This window comes from Achroia grisella, unplaced genomic scaffold (assembly GCF_030625045.1).
Source record: "Achroia grisella isolate CSIRO2021 unplaced genomic scaffold, CSIRO_AGI_Agris_v1 utg149, whole genome shotgun sequence".
Classification (NCBI taxonomy): domain Eukaryota; kingdom Metazoa; phylum Arthropoda; class Insecta; order Lepidoptera; family Pyralidae; genus Achroia; species Achroia grisella.
The window spans coordinates 2,459,226-2,482,467 of record NW_026712644.1 but is presented as its reverse complement, the minus strand read 5'-3'; the positions used below and the strand labels follow the sequence as shown (position 1 = coordinate 2,482,467).

The 23,242-nt window shown below is 33.4% G+C and overlaps 3 protein-coding genes across 3 annotated transcripts in view; all 3 read left to right on the top strand.

Annotated features, from left to right (window-relative positions):
- Positions 1-1,084: 1,084 nt before the first annotated feature.
- LOC131840671 (protein D2-like) lies at positions 1,085-1,710 on the top strand. The gene has a single exon (XM_059188850.1). It carries the CDS (start codon positions 1,120-1,122, stop codon positions 1,678-1,680), a length of 561 nt encoding a protein of 186 aa, XP_059044833.1. The 5' UTR covers positions 1,085-1,119; the 3' UTR covers positions 1,681-1,710.
- A 144-nt stretch (positions 1,711-1,854) lies between these two features.
- On the top strand, positions 1,855-2,614 carry LOC131840672 (eukaryotic translation initiation factor eIF1). The gene has a single exon (XM_059188851.1). It carries the CDS (start codon positions 2,000-2,002, stop codon positions 2,330-2,332), a length of 333 nt encoding a protein of 110 aa, XP_059044834.1. The 5' UTR covers positions 1,855-1,999; the 3' UTR covers positions 2,333-2,614.
- A 3,268-nt stretch (positions 2,615-5,882) lies between these two features.
- LOC131840651 (dynactin subunit 1) overlaps positions 5,883-23,242 on the top strand; it is a 52,318-nt gene continuing 34,958 nt past the window's right edge. Inside the window, exons 1-9 of the mRNA XM_059188826.1 lie at positions 5,883-6,059; positions 7,155-7,355; positions 8,103-8,239; positions 12,264-12,296; positions 14,407-14,463; positions 17,688-17,796; positions 19,076-19,189; positions 20,821-21,018; positions 21,603-21,813. Coding sequence (XP_059044809.1) covers positions 7,182-7,355; positions 8,103-8,239; positions 12,264-12,296; positions 14,407-14,463; positions 17,688-17,796; positions 19,076-19,189; positions 20,821-21,018; positions 21,603-21,813 — 1,033 coding nt within the window. The 5' untranslated portion in view covers positions 5,883-6,059; positions 7,155-7,181. The remainder of the gene's footprint in view (positions 6,060-7,154; positions 7,356-8,102; positions 8,240-12,263; positions 12,297-14,406; positions 14,464-17,687; positions 17,797-19,075; positions 19,190-20,820; positions 21,019-21,602; positions 21,814-23,242) is intronic.

Below are 23,242 nucleotides of genomic sequence, written 5' to 3'. Positions count from 1 at the left end.
TGTTTTAGCCAGAATCAAACTTGCGATTGTTCAGTGTAACTGTATTAAACTACTAAACCATGAGACTATAGTTATTAAAAAACAAATTTAAATGGAAATGAAAAATCAATTAATAATGTATATAATAAACTAATTTTAAACATGTTTTTATTACATAATTTAATAAATATTATAGATATAATCAATCCCTTTTAAATTGCACAAGAACTATATTATAAAAGCGAATGTTTGTTACTCGTTCACCCAAAAATTAAAAGAATTTTGATGGAACTTCTACCTTAACTTAGTTATGCATCGGAATAACAAATGAGCGTGAAATCGCGGGCACAGTTGTAATCTAAATTAGAATTCAAGTTAATAGCATTAAAATTTCATAACAATTTTACGATACTATTCCACTGCAATATTTTTAAATTGATCTAGGAACTATTTTTGAAATTAATTGCTCTTTAAAATTATCACTTTTATTTACTTATATAGATAGAGTAGTGAAAATTATTGAAGTACACCTATTAAATATATGGTTGTTTACATCTCTTTCTATCGGCATCTGAAAAAACAAAATACTTATTAGGCTTCTTATGTTTTATTTTTCATCTTATTCTCCTTCATTTTGAGGTTGAAATTGCCCTATGATGGAAAAATAGTAAGAAATATACATAATTTACATTACAATCATGTATGCATAACTTAAAATCAATCCAAACGGACATAAAGGCCGCATTTTACCACAGTTTACCATAGACAATTACGTTTCGTTTTTATGCTCCGTCTAGACATTAAGTAAAAGGCTATATATTAATTAAATAAATAAACTAAACTAGTTGGTAGTCTGTTTCTATTCGATGTTTTTAATTTATATGTTCAATTAAATAATTAAATTTAAAATATTATTTATTACAATTATTTCAGCCAGTATTCTCTATAAAAAAATCATTCTGATTCTAAGGACAATTTAATCGTTTTGGTTACTAGGCACCAAGTTTTGTAAATTAATGATATTTACTCTCTGTCACATAAATTTCTTTTGTGAAATAACGATAGAAACTAGTGTTTTTAAATTCATGACCTGGTTTATTTTATAAATTATATTATCTACTCATAAGTGAAATATTATTTATGTCTGAAATACAAAATCTTTTCAAACAACATTGTATAGTACCCGATGTACTTAATACAGCACCGTTGGAGCTACTGGATATTCAATATCCTAGTGGTGTAAGTGTGAATAATGGTAAGGAATTAACGCCAACTCAAGTTAAAGACAAACCCATAGTAAAATGGGCTTTTAAAGAATCGGAATACTATACGTTAGCTATGGTCGACCCTGATGCTCCAAGTCGTGAAAATCCAAAGTTCAGAGAGTGGGCTCACTGGCTTGTAGGAAATATATATGGAGGAGATATGAATAAAGGGGAAGTGTTGTCTGATTACATCGGTCCTGGCCCTCCAAAAGGTACAGGATTGCATCGTTACATTTTTCTACTTTACAAACAACCAGATAAATGTGATTTTTCGAAAGTACCGAAATTACCGAATAATTCGGGGGACAAAAGAGGAAAGTTTTCGATTTCAAAATTTGCACAGCAATATAAATTGGGAACACCTATAGCAGGAAACTTTTATTTAGCTCAATATGACGACTATGTTCCAAAATTGTACGCAAAATTGAAAGGATAATTACTTTGTATTTCTACATTACAGTAGTCATAACGTTTGAAAAAATAACAGCGTGTGTAGACCGGCTTTATAGTGTTAATGCATAGGATATTGATGTTCTGTGGTTATCGTTCACTCATTGTCTATGGTCGCGGTCGATATTTCCATTATTTCCGCCTCCGCGTGACATTCCCATTTTTTGGCCCGATCCGCCATTACATTTTTGAGTTTACGTAAATTGGTCGTGCACAAACGCGCGTTATCAGTGACACAATTATATTGTATAAGTGCGTCGTATCGCAGTGTTTCATTGGAACAAAGAGAAGCGACGTTCAATCGTATGTCCATCCAGAATCTGAACACATTCGACCCATTCGCCGATGCTATCAAAAGCTCGGAAGACGACGTCCAAGATGGTTTAGTGCATGTCCGGATCCAGCAACGGAGCGGGCGTAAGACGCTAACTACCGTTCAAGGCTTGTCCTCGGAGTATGACTTGAAGAAAATAGTGCGGGCATGCAAGAAGGAGTTTGCCTGCAACGGCACCGTTGTGGAGCACCCGGAGTACGGCGAGGTGCTTCAGCTGCAGGGCGACCAGCGCGAGAACATTTGCCAGTGGCTCACGAAGTCGGGTCTAGTTAAACCTGACCAGTTGAAGGTGCACGGCTTCTAAGCCCGTGGTATTATGAAAATCATTATAGACATGTCAATGAGAGCGCGCGCGTTATAACAATTGGAATATGTATTTAGAGAGCACCGACGTTTACAGAGAAAGGATTGGGAGGCCAAGCAGGCCTCCGCCCCGTGCCTTCAGAAACTCCCATGTATAGTGTATCGGCGCCGTCTCCTCTTTAGTTGCAATTAACGCCGAACCAAATAGTATAAATCACTTTTTTTTTACGACATTGTATTTTTAAATTTCTGTAATGATTGAATTAATAAATATGTTTTTGTACATGTTTCGTTTCGTTATTTTCTTGCTTGGGCGGCGGGTGTCGTGGCGGGCAGGTGCCAGGTGGCGAGATAACGGGATTCCGCAGTGAAAGTAGGTGGGTCTCAGTACAATTCCATTCTTGCGATTTGCTGACGCTATAATTTTAACATAATGCATTATTGTTTAACAATTTTATGCGCAAAATTGAACCTTACTGATGTTCACAGTAGTGTTAAATTCACGCCATGAACATAACCTAAATACGTCAAGAACATTAGTTAATTATTATACATTAGAAATCTAGATAATATTAACGTGTAATATCGTCATTAAATAATTAAAGTCAGTAATGTAATGTAATACTGTCATTAAAATAGTGATAACTAATACATTTATCACATACAGATAACTGTATTGTTGTTTATTATAAAAACAAATTACATTATCGTGTAAGTAGTTGTAAAATGTCACCATGAGGTATTTTAGACGCAGAGTTTTAGTTGAAACTATCGAAGCAACGGACAAGTTCGTGTTCTTTCGCTCGAGCGAACAAGGAAACGGCGGCAATGAGTCATTCTATCATTGCCAATTCTAGGTAGCTACTTGCGTAGTAACGAACGATCATAAACGAGGTCGATAGCTGTGAAATCACAACACATCAATTCAATACGGCCCACAGTAAACTATGTGTATGTTATTTATTTATCAAAAATCTATTGAATTATATAGAATAGACGGGCTTAAGGTTGGCTGGTACAGAATAATAGCATTCTCTACTAGTTATTAAAGAAACTTATAAAATATATTAAATACACAAATATAACCGTTAACTGTCGTTATAGTACTTGCAAATATTACTCTTTCAGTATTTTTTATGGATGATAATGGAATGGTGACCCGCTTACGCTGGCGGGGCACCAGTAAAGGATGACAAGTTGAAAATGAGACCAGGTCAGTTAAGTCATCGTGGCAAATTCACTTGGAATATAACAGAATTTTTCCAGGGGGTACCGCGTGGAGGTTAACCTGACAGTGTACATTGCTAGAATATGGTAGTCTAGTTACAGGTTCGATTCCTCGTACTGAGCATGAGTATGATTGTTTCACTGGTCTGGGTATTTTCTTCGTATATTCATTTATTTAAAAAAATATGAGTCGTCTAGAACCCATATCACATATTCTGCTTAGTTTTTATGTAATTGATGATAATAGAATGGTGGACCCATCTACGATAACGGTTTACGCTGGCGGGGCACCAGTGGAGGATGATAAGATGAATATGAGGTCAGGTCAATTAGCACATCTTGGCAAATTCACCAAGAATTTATCACGATTATTTCCAGGGGGAACTGCGTGGAGGTCAATCTGATATGGTAGGTACATTGCTAGCAATGGGATCATTAGTCCACATCACTAACTATCCCTGTCCCTGGAAACCATCGTGATAAATTCTTGGTGAATCTGTCACGTTGGGCTAACTGACCTGACCTCATGTTCATCTTATCATCCTCCACTGGTGGCCCACCAGCGTAAACCGTTAGCGCAGGCGGGTGCACTATTCCATTATCATCCACAAGAAGCCCCCTATTCTGCTTAGTTTGGGACTAGATGGCGCTGTGTGAGTTGTTCTGTGTTACCACTATGTAATATTATATTATCTGTGGTTACCACAGTCTTACTAATGGGTATTAGACCCATAACACAAGCTCTGCTTTGCTTGGGTCTAGACGGCGCTGAGTGGATTGTCCATTATTATTATATATAGGCAATGGTTATTATCATTTAATTATATACCATAATTAATAATTATGGTAATTTATAAACTATAGCAGTTAAATAAAAACATGGGTCTACTATTCTTTATATGAAGAGTTCAAACAACATTATCCTCTAATGCAGGCGGAAATACTATTTCATTTGTTTCGAAAAACTCTATACACGTAATTAAGTAAGCAGATAGATACTTTTGTACTGCCTTAGAAAGTAGAGAGTTGTTAACAGGTTTGTATGTAGAAATTCGTTAAAAGTTTAATGCCTTTTGTTCTTTTGTAATGGTAAGAATAATTGTTAAATAGAACAATAAGAACTAAACTAAACTAAAAAGGTAAGGCCTATTCATGACAGTCGTCAACTATATTGTAACACAGGTAGGCAATCCAGAGGTCCATTGCAAATTCACCGAATGGGAAATGACATTTTTCTAAAAAGCATCATTTTGTACTTTTAACCGTAACCTATTCAGACGGTTACATTTTTTATGTTCTTAAATTTAATAAAAAATAGAGTATTTGGTGCCAGTAAGAAAGAGTATATCTTTGAAATCGAAAAAATGTATGAAAGATTCACGAAACAAATGTGACTGGGGAATGAGATTGTTAGTGGTGTGGACTAATAACCGCATTGTCAGCAATCAGATTTTTTTAGTGGATGATAATGAAATGATGCACCCGCCTGCGCTAAAGATGGTTTCCAGGGCAAACCTCATGGATGTCAACCTAACATGGTATATTGCTAGAATGGGATCATAAGGCCACATCATTAAAAATCCCCTTCCCCAGTAGGTACCATATCAGGTTGACCTCCACGTCATCAATTCATGGTGAATTTACCACGCCTTTTTGGAACCGGCGCGGGCATGGCTGCAGGAGACGAATTATGTTACTAATGACCAAAGAAAGGACAAAAGCTATTGACTCTAGAATCTTACTGCTGAACTCGTAAGGAATCTATGTTGAATTGGGAGATATTCCGAGTGAAATTACCTAGATTTTAATAGATATTTTTAATAAAATACAAACGACATGATGTTAATACGTAACTTTTAATCTATCAATATATTTTGTTACAATGATAGAATTTATTACTCAAATACAAGTATGTATATGAACCTCTATGTTCATTCAACAATCTAGACATGTAATAAAATAAAATATTTTTTAGTAAATTTAGTATGTAAAAAAAAGATAATTAGGTAGGTACTTCCAGTGCTTTTGGACTCGAAAGAGTCCGCCCTGTAAAAAGTCCTATGCTTGATATAAGCAACGTTTACCGTTGACCATAAACTGGGGAATTAGCATTTCAATTAAGTAAATAAAAAAATAAAAGGAGTAAAAACCAAATAAAAAATATTGTACTCGAAATACAAATTCAACGAATGCAGACGTAGTCGCAGAACACAATAATCTGGTCTGTGGTGTTCACCAAAATTTATGTTGTCAAATATCAAATACAGACGTCATCGTACAAGTGACAACTGTATTGACTAATTCTTATTTTCAATAAAAATAATTAATTTGTCAGCAATCAATTTACAATGTTATTAAATTGATTTTAAAACATTAATATTACATTATAATATAAATTAGTAAAAATTATATTCCATAAATGATTAAATATATCTATTTAATAACTTGAATATTATAAAATCTCTGTAATACCTCAAAATACTTTATTTTATAAAAATCAGGTACGCAGTGTTCTTTTTTCAAATTTTAATACTCGTCGGTTTTTCAATTTACAACACGAGGTATTGTGTTCAGTGGAATTGCTTGAAAGAAAGAACGAAAGACATTATGTCTACAGCTCCCTTCATCCATCGCACTGCTCGCAATCGACAGGGAATTCATTCTCACACCCTGGAACCCAAGTGATCACGTACAGTGAACGGTTTTTAAGAATTTTCTCCCACGCACACTTTATATGTAGAAAGAATTACTTTGCGGTTTCAGAGGAATTTCTACATACACTTCGATCGTAGAGAGAATTACTTGCACAGGTTTTATCGAGAGAATACACTGTAAGGTTTTTAAAAAGGGGTATATTAAAATTTTTAATGGTTTGGGAATATGATCATTACACTCCTGGCGCTTCAGACGTCCATAGACTATGATAACCATTCATCATTAGGTCTGTTTTATTTATTGATGCTGGAATGGTGCCTGCCTGTGTTAACAGTTTACACAGGTGCGGCTCCAATGACAAAATGATAGAATGAGCATGTAGGTCAGGTGATTAATTACTCTTAGTGTTATTAGCTCATCCTGGTACATACATCAGAAATTAAGCATGAAAGTTTTTAGATGGGTGTTGAAAACTGTACATTTTGATATTCTTTCTATACTTCTTTTGATTTCAAATCTGGTAGGAGCCTGCTAGTGCAGCTTTGGATACATCTAGTGTAGAAATTACTGCAGTTCTGGACAGGCCAAGATCTTTTATAAGATTATAGAGAGATGTCACTGCTATACTTCTTGTTCCCACTACAACAGCAAACATTAAACAAATTGTAAATTAACCAAATTAGTGCTAGTCAGTAGTTTGTATACATATGTTTTGAATTAAAAATGTAAAGTTACAATGATTATTTATAAGAGCAACACGCAAGTTTCTTGGTCACTCTTCTTGTGATCAGATAGCTTCCCGAATTAGTGGTAGATTAAAAGACTGATAAATATGACTATTCAGAAGTGCTTAAATTAAGTTTATTTGAAAAAATGTTTTTCTATTTTATTCTACTGTGGTTCAAAAAGCATATATAAATGCCCATATTTGAAATTTACAGTTTATATATGAAAAGACATAAGTAAATATGTCGGAGAAGCTAACGTTGGGCCAGCGGGTGATTGTGGTTGGTAGAGAGGTGAAAGGATCTGTGGCCTATGTTGGGTATCCAACGTTTGCGACAGGGAAATGGATTGGTGTAATATTGGATGAACCAAAAGGCAAGAATAATGGTACAGTTCGTGGACATGCATACTTTAGGGTGAGTATTTTTACTTAAGGTACAAATTGACCAATACTCACACTTTGATATTAATAATGTTGGTATGTATATCCTGGTTATTATTATTATTATTTATATCCTGGTTACTGCAGTGCTTTGTATTTCTTTAGCTTTGAAAAATAATTTTTGTGTTATTGTGTGTGTGTATAGTCCATTTGTTGAGAAGGCTTTAAGCAATATAACATTACGCTGTGACCACTAGGAGTGGAGATGCTATGAAAAATATTGCAAAAGGCACCATATAGGATAAGGATTATTATTAAAAAATTATGAAATACAGAGGAAGGTCTGCTCTAATCACTATGACTTATTTCCTCTTATTAATTGTTTAACTTGGTTATATATTCATATTTTTTCTATAACACACACTTATACAAAAATTAATAATAAAATTATTTAAAAGAGCAAAGCACCATATAGACTAGATAAGCAGAAGTTGTTGTTATTATTATTAAAACTTTAATCCACAAATAAATGTGTATGTATATAAATATATATATATATATTTAATTATGTTTAATTTGTAAATGTCATAGTAATCTATGTATATATAGGTATACATGATATATCTAGAAAACACAGAGACTGAAAAAACAATCTTAGTCATGAATACAAATGTTTGTACTGTTTGAGGAATCAAACCTGCAACCATCGGAAGTAAGGTAGTGTGCTAGATTGCTAGATCACCGAGGTAGTCACATGAAAGGTTGATGTATTGTTTTCCAGTGTGAGGAGAACTATGGTGTGTTTGTACGTCAGACTCAGATCCAGCTCTTGGATGCGGAAGACAACCCAATGGAGACCTCCATGACTGCATCCATTGAAGAGCCAAAGAGTACATCATCTAACAGGAGACTTAGCAGGTATGATTGCATGGCATTCATAAAGTGTTGTATACAAATTAATTAATAATTATTATTTAATAAATATTGAATACATGTTTATTAAATAATTATTTAATCAATATTGAATATTAATTAAATGGTGGAGCAATGACATATATTGGGTTGCGGGTAAAATCTGGAAGAGAAGGGCTAAAGATTGTGCCCAGTTGCGTGCCTTGGGAGAGGCCTATGTCCAGCAGTGGACTGCAGTGGGCTGATGATGATGATGATTGAATATTTATTTATTTATCGATTATAATTTGAGGATTGCATTTATTTATGTCGATTTTATTCAATTTCTTATAATGATCCTATAAAACAAAAGCTCTTTGAGCATGGGATATGTCTATCATTATTTTACTTTTGTTATTATATATAGTTTTGTAATTATATGAAAATATATGTAACTTTAAACTTAATGATTTTATTCTGTCACTTAAAAGGAATGGCGATTCAGACAAGATTAATATCATCATATCAGACAGTATAAAAAACACTACACTTCCACACTAATTTACTTTTTTTTTCTGTATCTTTCCATTTTGAAAATTTTCTTTAATCCTGTATGATCATATAGTCTTTATCTTCCTTCTTTTTTTCTCTTTATACTAAAGATTGAATATGAATATTATTGACATAAATTTTTGTAACTTACTAATGATAGCTTTTATTACAATTATAATACATTTGTTTAACGTCTGGAAAATTCTTCAATTGACCATACTTCGGCTAGAGGGGAGACAAGATGTGTGTGTGCGATTCCTACCCATTAAAAAAACCACACAGTGTACCTATGAGCGCAATTGCCCGAGTCGCGATGTGATGATTAACTTTCTACCGCGACTCGGGCGGCGTTGGCTCGCCTGTAGATTGTGTAGGGCAAGCCCATGTTAGAAATTGAATACCTAATTAGTTGATATAGAAATAGGTGGTGTTATAAGTCATGTATCTGATATTAAAGTTTATTCTTTAATAGACTAGATAGAATATTAAAGTAAAATCTAGAAATGGGAAGATGCAGAATATAATAATTTAATATATTAGCTGTGAGGTGATACTGTGTTTTTAATAGAAATAAGATTGTTTTTATGTTATTAATTAAATTTCATTTATAGATTAGTTGGGGTAAATGTAGTTTTTAGTATCACAACTATTAGTAAAAGAAAATATATTGTGTTCAATATAGGACATAATTATGCTATCCACAATTTTTACATAATGTTTTTAACTGTCTATATTAGTTAAATTTCTATTTCATATTTGGGTAAGTAATAACTTTACTATGTATACATAATATAAAAGAAAGAATTTTACATAGTTTCTGAATATATTTATTTATTGAATATTGAAAGTAATTAAAAAATATTGGTATTATTAAACTTTAGTTTAAATGTATACTGTTTTGAATATTTATTGAAATAATTAAAAATACATTTAATGTCATAATGATGATATAATATTTATATAATTAATTACGTAAAAAAGCAGCAAGTGCATCAGAAATCTGTACAATTTTTTAATAAGTGCATTTCTTAAGAGTCGATATCGCTCACGTGACACCTCTGGTGTTTCACCGTTCATCGGTGTCCATAGGCTACGGTAACCATTTACCATCAGATGGACCGTATGCTAGTTTGCCACCATTGTAGTATAAAAACAAGATATTAATCTACACATGTTTAGAAAAACATATTTATTAAGATGTGTTGTATGATGTGATATACTTTTTTTATGTTTCTAAAGTCCACATATGGCAACCCCTTGCATAAGTCCAGAGCAAGTCCGCCCCACAATCACAGGGTACACTATATATATACATTATAGAATGCAAGTAAAGTTTTATTATATACACTCTGGGCTCATAATAAATATGAGATAATGTATGTAAGCTAGCCAATAGCATAACTTCAATCGCTTAGAATTAGAAATTATATCTTTATTCATATACCCTAAGTATAATTATTATGAGTTTTATGTCCTATACTTTAAAAAGAATTGATATTTCATATAATAAAAGTAGGGGTGAAGTAGGGATGAAACTTTGTAAAGTTTCATCCCTACTTCACTCCTTCATGTTATATTTTTATGATAAAAAGCCTTTCATCAAGATTTTAATATACCAAAAATGCTTTAGTGGTTTATTTTGAAACTGTGATACATTGACTATGGAAATTCACCATCTTTCTTTTCAGGACTTAATATATTTTCAATTCTCAAATTATTCCTAAACAAATAGTTGTAGTAAGTAAGCTAATAACATTACTAATATTCATAAAAAAATACAACAATGTAAAAAACCATTTAACCATTGGACAGTTTTGCATTCTTTCAAATTTTCTAAAAAAAGTGTTGGCGCAAAGATGATTAAAAATCTTAATTAAAAATTTTATTGGCACTATTAGTTAGTTAAACATGATCATATTTATAATTATTAAAGTAAATAATATTAATCATTTCTTGTGATATGATTATTTGGCAGATTGTGAAAAACAAGACAAATTTCATCTAAGTTAACTTTGTACAAATCGTCCATTAGTAGTTCTCTTTCCGTCACGCAAATTACTTTCTACAAAGCCATTTTCGTTCAAGCTCCATCTATTGAAAGCTTCACTTTGATTGAAGCTGTTTGAAACAGTCTTAATCAAGGTGATACATAGACTTAGTGTTCTAGGCCTTGATTGGGTGTTAATGATTAATGAAGAATATTAATTAATGATATAATTAAAATAATAATAAAAATAATTTATTATTCACATATTTAGTACATTTTTTTTTATAAAGTCCCTTTCTTCTGAGGTAGGTATAGAAAATATCTATATTTCAGGACTCAGTCATTCTTTCTATATAATGAAGTACTTTTGAGTGAATTGACCAGGATATTTTTAACAATAATAATATGATTAATGATTAACGCTAATAAAAAATCAAAATTATCATTACTTTGTTAAATTAATCAAATTAATGAATTGATTAAATAATATATTGATTACGGCCAGCACTGAAAATAACTAGAAAAACTTTTCAATGGCTATATGTATTTTTTAAACTTTTATGAATAAAGTAGATACTATTTTATGTATATTTTATTGAGTGATGTAGGTTGGCATGTGTGGGTTGAATTGGGATATTGGAAACACCAATAAAACAATAAAGGGGATGCAAGCGGGGTTTGTTGGTAGAAGTAGACGGATTTTCAGGTCAATCATAGACAGTTTTAATTCACTAGAAATTAAACTGCAAGTCGGTTGTTTAATTTATGATAAAGAAAATATATTTTAACTTGTACTACACAAATAAAGCATTAGAATTTGAAATATATATTTCTTACTCTGTTTGATTCTATTCGGGCAATCTGAGGACTGACCTAATCTAGACCAGAGATCAGATAGTTCGAATGTCGCTATACGATTTTTTAAGTTCCAGAAAAAACGCATATGCATAAAGTTACATTATCTCAGTCAATGTGTTCCCTCGATTGTAATGTTTATTATTGAGTTAATGTATTTATTATGCATAATTAAAATAATAGCATTGTGCGCTTATTATTTGTATAAACTATAAGTTTGCGAAATTTTATACCCCTCCCTCCGAGCAATTTCCTTAAAAAGGGGTACAAAGTTTTTGCTTCACGTATAATTTAATAATAATGAAAGAAGCTTCGTTGATATCACGTCAAGTGTTGCCATTCCATGACTTTTAATTGTAAGGCAACGTTACCCACATTGTACCCCTTTTTACAAATTCCGTAAAAAGGGATACAAAGTTTTGGTTCACGTATTAATATTATAATAATGAAGCTTCGTTGATATCACGTCAAGTGTTGCCATTCCATGAATTTTAATTGCAAGGCAGCGTTACCCACATTGTACCCCTTTTTACAAATTCCGTAAAAAGGGGTACAAAGTTTTGGTTCACGTATTAAATAAAACTTCACATAGTAAATTAAACGACCGACGTTTGATACCGTAGTGTGTGCTCTAACAGTGTGTTTTTCTCCTACTAGTATAACTGTGGCCCAGAGGTCTAGACCCACCACGTGAGTACCCACATTATGTAGACGCACCGCTTGTGCTGCTATAACCACATAGTTGTACATGGTTATGCGTAAAGGGTACATCAAGTTCAAATTCAAAAGCAAACCAAGTATTGGCATGTTGGCAACAAATGGCGCAGTTTGGTCTTGCCCCATCTGGGGCCTACCGGGACTACCCCAAAATCATTTTAATTATATAAAAAATAAATTTAAAATCAGTTAATGTAATATATTAATTTGTCAATGAACACAAAATTTATTTGTTGTTTTTTCATATTTCATTCCTGTTATATGATGTCCAGGACCCATCTGCACCCTCCATGCTACGCAATTGCTGGCAACATATTATGTATTTATATTCTAATAATTTTTTGTTGTCTTTTAGAATAATTTACTATTTATTCTAAATAAATTGATAGGAAATATAACATGGATCAATTGAAACTGTACTACCATATTTACTAAGATACAAAGTGGAAATTGGATAAAGAATTTTTACGTTTCATTATAAATTTAGTCGTAGTTTCCGGTAATCATCATACAGGCCGTATGTATGCTTGATTATCACCATGCGTAGTGACGATCAAGCTGTTTGTAAGAAAGATTTTTTTTTCACTTTGTTTATTTGGAAAAGTTCAAAGTCATAAATACTATCAACAGCTTTATACTTCGTGGACCCTTTACGTCTAACCCTGCCTAGTATATCATTAAAATTCTTATTTAGTAACTAGTAATTACTAATGCCATCCGACTTTTCTAATATTTTACTTCCATAAAATAAATAAATACACATGGACATATCAAACAGCGCCATCTAGTTTCAAAATATTAATGGGGAATAATTTAGTGAGGTATTGTACAAAGTAGAGTATGAAACCATAAAGACTTAGTTCTTAGAAATGGCAACACATCTCATGTGTTGCCATTGTTGAGTCCTTAGAGATGGCAACAAATGATAGAGTCGTTACAAATGGCAACGCAAGAGAGAGTAATTAGAAATGGCAACGCATTAGAGAGTAATTAAAAATAGCAACGCATAAGAGAGTCTTTAGAAATGGCAATGCAAGAGTAATATATGTGTCGTGAAATATATGGCGCTGTTTGCTATTCTATTGCTATTCAATTTCTATAAAACATGTACGAGATAACTAAATTTAAAACAGTCCGATGAATGAGTTTTTATTTATTTTTTCATCTTTATTATTTGTTCTATTAAATTATATCGATGGTTTTAAGTCTCATAAATATATACGACTGTTAAAATTTATATCAGATATTTACAATATCATTTAGTGTTTGTTTATTTATTACTATTGTAACATTTTTTTTATATAATGCATTGTTGACACGGTTCCGGACTCTTACCGGAAATGTGTCGTTTTAGTAAGTAATAGTATTTCATACATATGACCAAAGGTATTTATGTGATGTAATATTTGACTGACGTATATATTCTGAAATATATTAATGTTGTTGTATGTTATACAATAACACAATAGTTATAATAATTTAGAAACAAATTAAAAACAAATGTAAGAATGGTATTGTATTTATGACAAGTTTCATATGATAATTTTAATTTTAAATATTATTGTGAAAAGGTTAATACTTAACTAAGTAAACTCACATACTCACTCAATATTTTAATTTGTCATATGGAAATTGTTACAGCTGTTTCACTAGCGAGACATCAACTAATCAATATATTTACTTCTGTATTTAAAAATAAACCTATTTAATAATATAATTAATAAATTAACTTGTTTTTGCTCTTCAACTAATGAATTGTTCGTCTGCAGAGATTCTGATTAATTTAAAAATAAAAAAATGTTTTGTTTTTGAGGATATGTGTACAATTTAAAACAATATAATATTTGGCATATCATTGCTAGGGCAAAAACGCATGGTCATATCCTTAAATTGTCATCTTTTAGACAGTGTTTTTGAGTTAAGCAAGAGTATTTATTGTTATTATTAAAAAAATGTATTGATTGTTTATGCCCGCCGTGAAACAGATTAACAATATAACCATTTGTATAATCTATAACATGTCTGTTAACTTGATGTATGTATATTTAACATAGTTAATACTAACATTGTGTTGCAACTAAAGGGTGCGACGGAAGGCGTCGCCCGCGCAGACCAAATCCGGGACGTTGTCTATGTCGAGGTAACCAGTAACCATAGACTAAGGACCATAGAGCTTGCAGAGCACGTTGTAACTACTATACACATGCTAGCTGTAGATTTAGGCACCTGTCCCTGCTGGATTAGGAAACAACTTCAGTGCATAATCATGACACGCTATTTTTCAATTTCATGAACCTAAAAATAGCAAGAACATTAAGTCGAAGTGACTCAAAAATCGATTAATTTAGGAAACATAGTTTTTTGTACAGAATGTCGCATCTCTAATGTAGTATTAATATCTAGGATCTCCAATGCTTATTATTTTACTTTCTGCTTCTTAAAAACCCTAGATAAAATACATCTATGTTACAAATCTTTTATTTGGATAAGATCTTGGCCTGTGCATATACATATTATATATATATATATATATATATATATAGTATCTAAAGCTGCATTGGCAGGCTCCTACCAGATGTATCTGGGCAGGGAGAGAAACACGAGCGGTGAAAGTAACTTGACCTACGTCGGCAAAGGAGCCTCTTAAATCTATACCCGGGTCACAAGTCCCGGGAACTGCTCAAAGTTTCCCTCTCTGCCACACGATGGACCCAGCACCCGCACGGTGAATTTATAGAATGCTAAGAGTTCGTCTCTTCCTGTAAAAATTTAAACGTTTCTAATGCATTTCAGTTATTAGTAATTTTTACCGAATTACTATGTTGTAACCAGTTTAACCTTTAGGCTTCAATACACACGGATTGCTAATTTAATTGAATTAATCACTGTATGCGTATGGCATAATGTACAGCCAGTCTTTGCCTCGTTGCGAGCGTGTACCCAGTACTGTGTTTAATGGAGCGATAAAAAAAAAGAGCTGTCAAAATGAGGCGCCAAAAAAAACATAGACGGTAATTTTATTTTTTAATATTTGATATCTTTGAGGAATAGAGGACAACTGCTTTGCTTATGGTGTTGATTTGAGTACATTTTCAATCAAAAGTATTAAAAATATGGGGAAACATTCAATAAATTTTTACGTTCACTTGATTTTTTTTTACTTTAAAAAGAGTTTTCTGTAACTTTTTTATTTTGAATTTACAAACAAAGTTATATGGGATAAAATTGAATTGAAGGTTTCTATATTAAATTTGATCCAAAAAAAAGATAAAATAGGAATTCTTGTACAGCAAAAAGAAAATGTCTGCACTCACACATTTTTATTTAGTTTTTCGATTGAAACTCTGTTCTTCGTTTGAAATTGAAATTGACAGTTAGTGATTTATAAAAAAAATGTTTTAGTAATTTTAAGTACAGAATATACATATACAAAACCCAGATCAGTACAAACAATCATGCTTATGAATACAAAATGTTTGTACCGTGAAGAATCGAAGCTACGACTGCTTGTAGTACTGAACTGCAAGGTACCGAGGGCATGAATTAGTGTATGATATGTAGTTTTATTTTTATGATCATTGAACAACATATGAACTCGTAAAATGGGCAAATAAATATGTAATTTCGACGGTGTAAACCTTGCTTGATATAGTTTATAACAAGTCAAAATTTTATTATTTATTCATATAGAATATTTTCTCCCATTTATACATGTAATTTTTTTACCTTATCCATATCGCCCAGTTCTGCTTGCTACTTTAGTTGAGAACTGACAAAGTCACAGGTACATATTTTTAATGACAAATTATTTTAATTTCGCTTTTGATTGTCGCCTGTTTGTGATATGAGTTTCATTATACGTAGGGCTCTGTAACTTGCCAATTGTTTCATATTTGAACCTTGTGATCCCTATCAGCTATCAATTATATAAATTATTACTATGTCTCTGTGTATATTATCTTTTAAAGACTCCGAGGGCTTGATTATGTAACGCAGTTTCAAACGTTACCTATTTGAAATTCAAAATAAATACTGTTATTATTATTTAACACTATGATCTCTTTTTTCCATTAATAAATCTTATTAATTAATATTATAAACGCGAAAGTTTGTGAGTATGGATGTTTGTTAATGTATGTTTGTTACTCTTTCACGCGAAAACTACTTAACGGATTTTAATGAAACTTTACAGTAATTTAGCTTATAATAATAGTAATTTTATTTCAGACAACATGATCCATTTTGTTAGTAACAGCTTAATGACATAACTTATCCTATGTTAGTAATAAAATATAAAATAAAAATGTAACTTTTAATATATTACCTGTCCCACCCAGTGTCTTAGAATGGGACAGTCTACTTTACAAGCAATTGCCTTCAGGACACTGTTGGAACTCGCTGTTGGACAGTTACTGTTACTGTTGTTTATACATCAGAATAACATATGGGCTATAAATTTCGCGATGTTGAAACCGCGGGCATAACTAGTAATTACATATATAAACATTCACAAAAAAAAAAACAATCATTGTAATCCATCGCGGCACATCCAGGCAGCGTACCCTCGATACTAGCAGCGTTGCCTCTTTGAATGGCCATGCTTAGTCTCTGGGCAAAGTAGCTACCAGCTCTCGGGTCACAAGTAGAATCGACTAGCCGCGCTGAAATACTCGTCAAAAACAATTTCGCTATAAAACTAGTTAATAGTTGCGTTTGTTTCAAACATAATAAAAAAAATATGCGTTACATAATGAATCCCCAGAGTACATTTTTAGTTGTCTTCTGTCTCTGTCCCTCCATTTTTTTTCAGTGCCTTTTGTATGTAATAAGTTTTATTTTGTGTTAATAAAAAACCCTTTGTATTTGTTGCTTGCAATTAGTCAAGATATTGTTATTAATGCATTGCGGCAGTGTTTGTCAAACTGTAGGTCGCTATCCCCTCGGGTGGGTTGCGCTTCGCTTCTCAGTGATCGCAAATAAAAGAAAAATGCAATGAAACAACGAGAAATGGCTAAAATGTGTCGTTAAGATCTCTGACACAGTCGTAATTTTAATCTACAGCCTTATGGCATCGTTTCACAACCATTTTTATGTCGCGACCCACAAGATTTTTGAACTGATTGCCTAAACGTGGCCCTTTAAAATCAAACTCGACCCCATCAAGAATCGCGACCTCCCGCTTGAACGTACAAGGGTGTGTGTCAATAGTTTGAGAAACACTGCGCCATGGTGATGGAACTTGTAGTTCGATGTTACACGTCTATATATACGCACGTATAAATAAAGAAAGCTGTTTATAATATTGCACAAGACCAACTTTACATTAAAGAAAAATAGTGCTTATAAAAAAAATTTAATTTTCAGTTCGCGCACGTCGCTGGCGAGCAGTCGTCAATCTCTTACATCGTATGCATCTCCGACTGCGGAGAGGGCATCTTCGCCGGATCTATCGAAACGCGCCTCGTTTGTTGAGGTATTTTTTTCAATAATGATCATCATGATGTTCTAGTATGTGGGTAAAAAAGCCCCTGGAAAGGGTAAGGGGGTCCTCTTAAACTAAGTAATTAGGCCTCTAGTAAAATGTAATGGTTATTTAAATATATTATTGGAATATAATAATATAGATCATATGCTATCGGCTAAGTGCCGAATACAATACAATATTATCTGAACGTACTCGTAAGTAGGTATCGATTCTCTCTGTCTACCCCTATAAGAGGACCAATGAAATATATAAAATTTTCAAAATTATTTCCAAAATTTGTACAGGTATGTCTGCACCATAATTTAATAATGTGGACCCAACCTAATAATTTATGTTATTTTTTCTTTTCTAAATTGGAATTCAAGCAATTGGCACTTAACGAAGACCACGTGGTATACCAAGTGAGTTGTAAGCTTTCGATGTACGTGTACGCAGTTATAGACATTGGGGTACTATTGCTTCCAAGTATAAAGTACCCCATAGTGATAGAATGTACCCCAGTAATAGTTAAGCAGTTCATCATTACACTATTAAGTTAGTTATAGGCTTTCAATAGACACATACGCAGTCATAAAAACTGGGGTATTATATGGTATGAAATACCCTAAAAAGTATAATGTAGACCACCAATAGTTAAACAGTTTTTTATTTACAGTATCAAGTTAATCATAAGCTTTTATTACACGCAATACTTAGAACTGGGGTAACACGTCATTCTTAGTATAATTTACTTACCTTAACATTTTCACATCTCTTTGGTTACAGTATTAAGTTGGTCATAAGCTTAAGCGAAGTTAAACACGAACGCTGTTGTAGAAACTGAGGCATTATGTGCTTCTTAGTATAATGTACCCCAGAGTGATACAATGTACCCCAATAGTAGTTGAGCAGCTCTTAATTACAATATCAAGTTAGTTGTAAGCTTTCAATATACACGTATGCATTTATAGAAACTGGGGTACCATGTACATCGTGGTATAATGTACCCCAAAGAGATATATGTACCCCACTGTTAGTTCAGTAGCTCTAATTAGAAATGTATCATCATCTAGTACCAAGCTAAGCAGAGCTTGTGTTATTGGTATAAATGCTTTTTTTGTAATCACATACATAATGTACATAGAAAACTCCCAGACTAATATAAACAATGTCACTGTTGTTTGTAGCGTGCGAGGAATCGAACCCGCGACCATCGGAAGTAAGACGGTGTGCTAAACTGCTAGACCACCGAGGCCGTTAGTAAAATGTACAATTGTTGTGTTTCTAGACGGGATTTGTGGAGACCTTGACTCCTCAGTTCACCCCGGGGCAGAGCATCACCTCCCCACAGCCCGTGCCTTCTGTCGAAGATAAGCTGGCAAACTTACAGGCGCAGCAAGAGGTAAGACATATATGTGGTCTTATAACCATGTCAGATCTTCAGGCGGTTCCCAACCATTAAACCATCGTGGTAAATTTCTAGTGTCTTTGCCACAATCAGCTATAATAATAATCATAATACAGTCCAGGGGGACTGTTCACAACGCCATCTAGAAGGTATGTAAGCAGAGCTTATGATTTGGATACTAGACCACTGATATAAATACTTTTTGTAAATGCATATGTTAAAGTTCACATCAATATTGTAGAAAAAAATCAATATTTTATATGATATATGAAGTACCCAATGTAAGGATTATTACAAATATTGTAAATAGCGCCATCTAGTATTTATAGAACGAACTAAATTGTTTATCATAAGATAACCTTTACCCCCGCTTTTACCCTACTACACTGACTTCGGCTTATAAATACGGAGGTCGGTAGTTGAATAATCCTTTTTCGTTGGGTGATCCGCGGCATTCAGTCGAAGAGCGCAGAGCGTGCCGGTTGTGTTTTGGATACTATAGTGAATTGTATTGGAAATGGGTTTATCCCGGTTTCAGTTAGGCCTGGGGGAAAGCTGCAAGTAGTGAAGGTGAGCGTTAATGTTTTCTAAACGGGCCTCTTAAAACTACACCCGTCACAGGCGCTACTTGGGTTTCCCTTGCGGTAGCCGGCTTCAAAGCCTAAATCGTTATCATTATTAGTGGATCTAACAATCGTCACGATGATTCGTCCGGTATCAATACCCGATTTTACACATCTATACATATAAATAAAATTGGAGTGTCTGTTTGTAATATTGAAATAACCGTTTTTTACTACATACATATGAATATAAATACGGTATACACCAAAAAACCACTTATTAAATTTTTTGTGTCTGTCTGTCGGTCTGTTTGTTCCGGCTAATCTCTGAAATGGCTGGACCGATTTTGACGAAACTTTTATTGGTAGGTAGCTGATGTAATAAGGAGTAACTTAGGCTTTAACTTTTAATTTAGAAAAATAAAAATAAATTCCACGTGTACGAAGTCACGGGTGCAGCTAGTACATAATATAGAACACCCAGACTTGTATTTAAAGCGTGCCCTCCAGCGTATTTAAAGATTTTTTATACTATGATGGTGGCAAACAAGCACACGGCCCATTTCATGGTAAACGGTTATTGTAGTCTCCTTTTAATTTTAATCCTCCTAAGAAACCTTAATATACCCTTATTGAAAAACCCCATGCTGTAATCTCTAAAGAAAACCTCGGCATATAGTTCATTCCACAATCTAAGAGTATGCGGGAGGAAGTTCTTCTGAAACTCACTGTCCGAGACCACTTAGGTTCTAGAGTGAGGGGATGAACTCCCTGTCGATGGTCGCGGTGCGATGGTAAATGATAACCATTGGCATCATGACAATTCATCAGATCTATTTAATTTGAAGATCCATGTACTATCTACTCATGTATAAAATCTATTAATGTTATTCAGGGATTATTAAAGAAATAATTATGTAATTATTTACAGAAGCATAACCAATATAAAATTTTGCATGTCTTCACATAAGGCGGATTGTGTAGAACTATATGTTTATAACCACTGAGCACACCACATTCCTCGCAAAATAAATAATTTAATTTCAAACAATTTCATTTCAGATTACCCAACTTAAATCTGAAGTCGAAGACCTCAAGGAGAAGCTGGAGACTATCAAGGTGCGCCGGGCGGAGGACCGAGAGAAACTACGCGAGCTGGAGCGAGTCAAGCTACAGCTGGACCAGGCCAATGAGTTCAAGACGAGGATAATGGAGTCGCAGGCGCAGCTGCAGAGAGACCTGCAGCGGGCCAAGCAGGAGGTAAAGATGCAAATTTCATAAAAATAAATAAAATTGTAGCGTTTGGTTTTTTTTATATTAATAACTTTTCACTGAATGTATTCTGTTTAAAATTTTGGTGCAGTCATTAGTACCAGTGACCACAAAGACAATTTATATATTTATTAAAACTTTGATGCACTAATATAAAAATAAGGGTGCATTGTGCAGACTTAACACTATAAGGCATTCTCCCAGTCGACCATAATAAAAGGAAGTAGGTACAAATATATTAAAATTCATAAAAAGAGGAAAATAAACGTTATATGAAAGGAAAAGTTACGGCTGGATGAGCTTACTTCCTTAGCTATTCTCAAAGTGATAAATTAAATTTAAAAAAATATTTTAATTAATGTTATAATTCGTAAATACACTTATGGTGGGAGATACGGCATAGAATTATATACTGTTTAGACTATAGTTGTCTATGTTTAACCTGTCCTCACCTTAAGGACCTGACGGGGCACCAGTGATGGATGACCTTCACTGGTGCCCCGTCAGCGTAAATCCTTAGCGCAGGTGGGAGCTCCATAAATAGTAATTAATCATTTATTTATTTTTACCAGACAAGAGAAGCTCAAGAAGCCTTAGAAACTCACAATGACGAGACCGCTGAACTGCAAGAGGCTGCAGAGATGGCGGCCCTGGACAAGGAAATGGCCGAGGAGAGAGCTGAAGCCCTCCAGCTGGAGTTGGAGCAGTGCAGGGAGAAATTGGAGGAGGCTACCCTGGACCTGCAGCTGATGAAGGCGGAGATGGAAGCGGGAGGGAATATACGTAAGTTTCTATCGCTGGACTTGTTATGAATTATTAATAATATTAAAAAAAAATCGTAGTGACCGAGTGGTTTAATACTTCGACTCAAACTATAAAAGTCCTTTTTTCGGACTATTCTAATGCTGTTGGCCGCAGCTGGCCTTTACAGATTCACCGGACGATAGGTTGCGAGTGCAGATGGCATTCCAAACCAAAGGAAGGACTTATGGAGCGGTTGAAGACCAACTCCCACTTGACGGATATGACTTTAGTAGTCTGGGGTTCGAACCGTCGTAATTTCGATCCATTATTCAATAAATACTAAAGACTTACATATATGTAAGAATGCGTAATCGCAAAGTTTGTTCGTGTAAGATTAGATTTGACGACTACGACGAGCATGGCGAACAAATTAATCCACTCAATAGTAAAAGAAGCTTGCATAATAATTACCATTAGGATCCATCTAAGTGTGAACCGTTTATACACATGAAAATCACGTACATCACGTTATCATGTGACGCCCGTGATACTACTCACGCGGTGCCATTACAGAGTACTAAGATGTCACGCCTCTTACCCTGTAATTTCACTGTCTAATCTGCACCCTACAACCGAAACAGCTTACAAAGTAAGCTGCTTTGCGGCTGAAATAGGTGCGACTGAGGTATGCAGTTGCAAAGGTTTTTTTATAAAGTATACCTCAGTTTAAGTAAGTTCTAAGTCGGAGTATTAAACTATTAGGCTATAATGAAAAAGAAACTATATATATATATATTGATAGATAGATATATAATTATTTATTTTGTGAGTATACAAAGACAGAGCACACAATCTACACCTATATTCTGTTGCTTTTTGCTTTTTCTTATATATATATACATTATTATTGTTTAATAAGTAAATTATTTATTGAGCTTAGCGATATTAGAGATCAGATTTGCACTCTTTGTAACGATACTCCTATACGGCTTGACCAATCGAAACCAAAATTTTATCGAAGATAGACTCTTGGGCCTCCATCGTGCACGACTCAAAAAAAATCCCGATCGGTCAAAGTTGAGGTTAAGAATAAAAAATGTAAGAATAAACGCGTTGTTTGATCTGTAGTTAACTAATGTTAAAACTAATGATTAAAATCCGATATCCGATAATATTATAAGGATCCTAACCTAACCTCACCGTTAGGTTAGGTTAACTATCGGATTAAAAAAACTGAGAAAAAATAACAAAATTCCGTTTATCCGTCTGGGATAGTGATAAAAAAATATATGTGCACAAGAGGTCAAAAGGTCCTCTAGAAATGATGAAAAATGTAATGATTTTGAGTATCAATATTGATTTTTTAGATTGATCCCTGCTAATTAACAAAAGTAAAATACCAAAATATATCTTCATAAATTGTAGCTAAGAATCATCAGTTAAGTTAGTTTTAGAACAAAAAATACAT

Coding starts and splice junctions, on each gene's coding strand:
- LOC131840672 (XM_059188851.1), top strand. CDS start 2,000: ATGTCCATCCAGAATCTGAACACATTCGACCCATTCGCCGATGCTATC.
- LOC131840671 (XM_059188850.1), top strand. CDS start 1,120: ATGTCTGAAATACAAAATCTTTTCAAACAACATTGTATAGTACCCGAT.